The sequence below is a fragment of the Malaya genurostris genome, chromosome 3, assembly GCF_030247185.1.
Source record: "Malaya genurostris strain Urasoe2022 chromosome 3, Malgen_1.1, whole genome shotgun sequence".
In the NCBI taxonomy this organism is placed as follows: Eukaryota; Metazoa; Arthropoda; class Insecta; order Diptera; family Culicidae; genus Malaya; species Malaya genurostris.
The window spans coordinates 245,453,263-245,458,867 of NC_080572.1; the positions used below are offsets into that span (position 1 = coordinate 245,453,263).

The following is a 5,605-nucleotide window of genomic DNA, read 5'->3' on the forward strand; positions in this document are numbered from 1 at the left end:
AATAGGACCCCTCGATGATTTCGGTTTACCGTTAGTTGTAGCTCAATTATTATTTGAAATAAAACAACAAGCGTCGAATCGCTACATGCGTCGTTACTATGACAATGTTTGTTTATGTGGAATTAATCTTAAGGTGCAATATGAAATAAATCGCGGCATTTTGCTGCATATCTGGTGGATTTTGAAACAGGAAAACAAAAATCAATTGGAATTTTTGCTAAGAATCTGTTCAATTTGCAATATTCTTATCTTACGAAGCATTAAAGTGAATGGATGTTACAACATATTTTGTGCGGTGTGTTTACATGTGTTTACTTCCTTCCAAACTTGTTTCTATGGAATTTTACCGTCATTTTCAAATATTTATCGACGTTTATTAACGAAGGGTCAACACAATTACACTATTACTAAGTTCACTGGATCACGATTCGATATTTTTCGATGGATCGTATAGGACACTGCAATCTTGAGTTATCTTTGATGAAAATCTGCATGACCACATCGCAATAATCGAAAGAAAAACTAAACAAAGGGAAACTGTCACTTTCTTATATATAGGGTAACAGAGGTATTTTGGCCACTACATATATTTTGGCCCACCTAACAAACTTTATCGATTTCATCGGATTTTATCGATGTTAAGTAACTCATTTTGCATCAATTTGAAGCTAATCACATTAAATTACCTATTGCGGAAGGGTTTTTTAAAGATATTACAATATTTGATGGATATTTTTATGAAGTGGGCCAAATTAAAATCAATCCTAAAGTGGGCCAAAATACCTCTGTTACCCTACATTTTATTTTTATTTGCTGTGTGACTGACGTGACAGGCTAAGTAACGTTGCCAGGTATACCAGTTTCTCGGTATTTATTCTGATTTTTGGCCTCTATACAGCAATACAGGTACTGTTCAAACAGGTAAACAGCAGTGCAACAGTGTTTTCACAGTTCTGTTAAAACATTGTTACACTGAAGAAGATTGAGAATAGCCCACCAAAATACTAGTATCTGTGTTTGTTACTATCTGGTGACGTGAGTGGCGAAATAGCAAAAACTTTTAAATATAGTGGAAATAAATAAATTTTTTCTTCTTGATCGATTTAGTTTATTCCAATAACCGGTCAAACAAGTAATTTTTAGATAAATACAGTTTTTATAGTTTTGCTAGGATAGGCATGGCAAAAGGTTGTCGTGGGATCTTTTCTTTCGCTCATTTATATAAAACCCGGTGACATTTTCCTGGTACTTATATAATATTGACTCTGATACAGGTATGATACAGATAGATTTTCGCAAAGGACTCAGATTTTAGGGAAATTGACCTGGCAACGCTGAGGCTAAGGCCAGTCGTTGCTCATTTTGCCCTATACGCCCATTTGCAAAAGTCACCGAGATTTAGGACTCTACTGTAATACTGTTATTGAGTACTCCGTCTTGTCTTGTTTACATTCATTATGCGAGCTAGTTAGGATACTTAATGTGATGAATAAGGTTCTATATTGATTGATTGGAAAATCGGTGGTAAAAAATACGTCGAAGTTTTGAGATAGTTTAACATCAGAAATACTGGGAGTAGCCATGAAAAATAAAATAGACTGATGTTTACTGCTGTAGCGAATGGGGCACTCACATTTCAAAACAAAACAAAGAGAGTGTGAGTATCTTTTCGGGTGAGAGAAACTACACGGTGAATTGATTGCATGTTAAATTGTTATATGGGTATGACGGCACAGAAAAAAAACTTCTGGTTATTAGGCTTTGATAAGAACAGTCATCGACAGCGATGCCAATGCCAATTGGATTTATACGTATATCTACGGATTTCTGTCTCTTCAACGAAATTAAGTCACATGAAATCTACTGATTCAGCTTTATTTTTACAGGAATCTCCAAGTTTTGCTTTACTTCTCAAGATATACTCAATATGTTGTTATAGCATTTTCTGTTAGGTGCATCTAATTCATTTTCGAGTCGTTTGTGAATTACATCGAGGTTGTTACAATTCTTGTTTTGTTGTGTAGATATTATAATTTAATTTAATGCCTATTAATAGCATTTTACCAGGAGCTAGTTTTCAAATATATAATATGAAGATATCTTAGCCAAAAAGTTGAATGATTGTTACATACTAAGATTTAATTCCTTTGTTCGGTAATATTTTTGACGAGAAATTTCGGTAATCTATAGAAATGACCGATATTTCGGTACAAGAGTTTTATTTTTTAATAATTATGCAAATTTTACCGAACCGAACCGTTAAAGTTTGCATAATTACCTAACAATCCGTTAGATCGATTTTTTTTACAGTTTACGGTAGTTGTTTGACAGCTCAGCAATTACCGAATTAATTAACGAATGTTCAGCTGTTGAAAATTCGGTAAAAAATTATCGAATTCTGCGAAATTTTCTAAGTGTATACTTAGGAATTGATTTGTAATGTCTTGGTCGTGGTGATTTTCAAATTATAGGAAATTGTGGAAGTTCAATGAAACACTTCATGTGTTGATATTATTCTAGTCACTCCAGCAACTTTGACTCTGATCAAACCCAACAATTTCCACCTAAAGGATGGATGAATACGTGAGAGCGTACCTGAAACTTTGGGAATTGGATGAATTGATACCAAGATTTAAAGGTAATTTCTATAAACTGAACATCTAATATTCCAATCTCCATTCTTTAATTCGATTTATTTTAGATGAAGAAATTAACGAAAAAGCGTTCAAATGTTTAACGGAAGACATCATACGGGAGCTTATTCCAAAGTTGGGCAAACGAGCTATTTTTCAAAGGGCCTACCAAGAATTCCGCGATGGATTAGCGAATGATACCCAGCAAAGTGACGGTGTTCTACCGGACGAGTCAGCTGACGAAAGTGTAACCGAGCCGCAGCTAGAAAACCAGGTAATTTTAATTTTTAAACTCTTGTCAGTAGGTCACTGAAAACACCACAATATGATTCATGACTTGTGTAGAATTATCCATTAAACGGAACTCTTTTGGAAAACAGATGTCGTTTTTAAACACTACTATGGTTTTCCTGATAATAAATCGTTTCTAAGTAACCGCCTTGCATCGCACTGCTTGCTGATTACAAAAAAAGAACAGGACCAGCTGCTAGTGGCTCACTCACATAGTTATTCCATTGGTTTAAACTTGCTAGCAAATCACATATCATTTATGTACAATTTGTTGTTAACTAAAACGATAACCATTTTTTTAATTCTTGATTCAAAGTGATCTCTCCACCCGCGCAAATGAATTGCCATACTGAACACGTGTGCAATGTTTTCTCCAAATCCGAGTATGTGAAGTCAGAAGACTTGCTACTCGTTTCTGAAATTGCTCACTACCAAAAATAATCCAAAACAAGACATCTAATTATGCTTATTATTTTATTTTTAGGAAGACGAACAACAATCAGAGAACCATATAAAACCATCCGTTGACATAAAAATCGAATTCACGAATGATAATATTCATGTTGTCGAGGTTCTGGAACACATTCCTACGCCTCAACAAGTAGCAGAATCCTCAAATGTAAGTGCTCCGAACAAAGGCCACACTCCGTTCACACTGGTCAGTATTGCCCCTCTGGACGAGCTGTCGGAGCAAGATTACAAAACAGCAACCGATTTACGGGCTTTATTGAGCTCGTGTCTTGATGGTCGCTTACATGCAAAAACATTCCTCACGCGCTCCAATCGGGCGGTACTAAGCAGAGAAATTGTAAAGTTTTTGTTCAATAAAAATGGGGGCATTTTGAGCAACGAAGTCCTGCACAGCTGGGCCCGTGCCGTGGAGGTGGTGTTCAGCACCGAAATCACAGCACTTTATTTTAGGCAGTCCGAAGATGGTTCAACCTGTTCCGGTATGTTGTTTGATTCCTACCAGGAAATGAAAAGTTTGCGGGATGAACAACAAGTTAATAGTTAAAAATAAAGTCTTACGTGTTTGAATAAAAAGTTTTATTTCTTTATTCAAGATTAATAACAATTGTCAATGATAGCAAAGTCTGGCAAACAAAGAGGACATGCTTCCTGATCACGCTGCACCTTCGACTCCAATTTTTTTTTTATTTCCTTGTCCGAAATTCCGATAATCGTGTTAATTACAATGAAATATAAAAAAAATTGCTTCTAAAATTGTTTCCTATTTCATTAATATTTATTTAGGGGTTAGCCAAATTCGACTTACCCATCACGCTATACCCGTCCCCATGATCAGAACTTAAATTTCGAACCTGAATTAGTGAACTGAACTCAATTCCAAAATCTAGTTCTAGATCCCAAGTTCCGAATTTAATTGCATGAAGGTTCTGAACTCCGAATTCTGAAACTGAATCAAATTAGGGTTCGGAAGTCGAAAATTCTGGTTCGGAGTTCAGATCTGCAAATTTGTTCTAGAATTCATATATTGAATTTTGTTTCAGAATTCTGAAGTTGAATTCCTGAATCAGAATTCTTAATACGAATTCTGTACTCGCAATACTAAATTTAGTTTTGAAACGTAGTCAAGAGACCAGTTCCAAAAATCTAGTTTCAGAATCTAGAATAAGGAACCAGTTCCAGACTCTTAGTTTTAAATTTTGAACATGTACATATACTGAAACTAAATTCTAAAACTTAATTTAAGTTGAGTTTATGTGAACCAAAATCCGCAGCTTCTGAATTAATTTCAAAAATCCAGTTTTAGAATTCAGTTCTAGAATCCAATCTATATGAGGTTTAACATCAAACAGAAGGTCTGTTGTTGCTGTTGGTAAAAGGTTCTCACCAAGATGTACAGTAACGTCTAACGCACATGATGAAATGATCGATTTTTGACCATTTACATTCGTCCAGTCGAACATCGAGACTGAGACCGAATACAAGTTATACACCCCGATTCTGTAATTCGTTCGAATCGGATTGTTTCGATCGAATTCGAAATTTGGCACTCTGTAGCTCGATCGATTCGAGTTTTCCATACAAAAGCATAACTCGATCGAATTAAAGAATGCAAATTTTTACATTTGTTCAACAAAATCCGGTTCGATCGAAATACAGAATAGGGGTGATAATACGGAATACTCCGACCATTTTTCGAGCACACGTTTTTCGCTATAAGGTACACTGTCAAGGTACGCTGTCAGCGTGACAATAGACTTTTGTAAATTTTCTATAAAACTGACAATGCTGAATTCAGAACACCAAGATAACCATAGATACTATTTATTATTTCAATAAACAGTGGTTTATGCAAAAACAGTATAAAATATACTAACTTTAGATAGAGATAATATTTGTAGGGCTTTGAATTTATAAGCTTGGCAGTTGAAATAAATGGTACGATATAAACCTTAAATGATTAGGATTTCTACTTATGCCTTTGTTTGTTGAAATTTTACATTTTGTTTTGTTTCGAAGAGTAAAATGATTTCTTTACAAATAATTAGAGTTGTTTTTGATGCATATTTTCTTCGATTCGAGGCCCGGATGGTATCGGCTCAGTTCGTCGAGATCACAAAATGTCTGTACGTGTTTATGTGTGTGTATGTATGCATGTATGTATGTATGTGTGTATGTGACAAATAATGTCACTCAATTTTCTCAGAGATGGC

General features: G+C 35.0%; 1 protein-coding gene across 2 annotated transcripts; it reads left to right on the forward strand.

The window, feature by feature from the left end:
- The first annotated feature begins 1,398 nt into the window (after positions 1 to 1,398).
- On the forward strand, positions 1,399 to 4,148 carry LOC131438754 (uncharacterized). 2 transcript variants are annotated; one of them, XM_058608996.1, is made up of 4 exons: positions 1,399 to 1,673; positions 2,521 to 2,638; positions 2,702 to 2,907; positions 3,409 to 4,148. In XM_058608996.1, the coding sequence occupies exons 2-4, from the start codon at positions 2,572 to 2,574 to the stop codon at positions 3,937 to 3,939; spliced, it is 804 nt and encodes a 267-aa protein (XP_058464979.1). In that variant the 5' UTR covers positions 1,399 to 1,673; positions 2,521 to 2,571; the 3' UTR covers positions 3,940 to 4,148. The 2 variants fall into 2 exon arrangements, with proteins under 2 accessions (XP_058464979.1, XP_058464977.1); XM_058608994.1 differs by having other exon boundaries at positions 1,399 to 1,657.
- Positions 4,149 to 5,605: the final 1,457 nt, after the last annotated feature.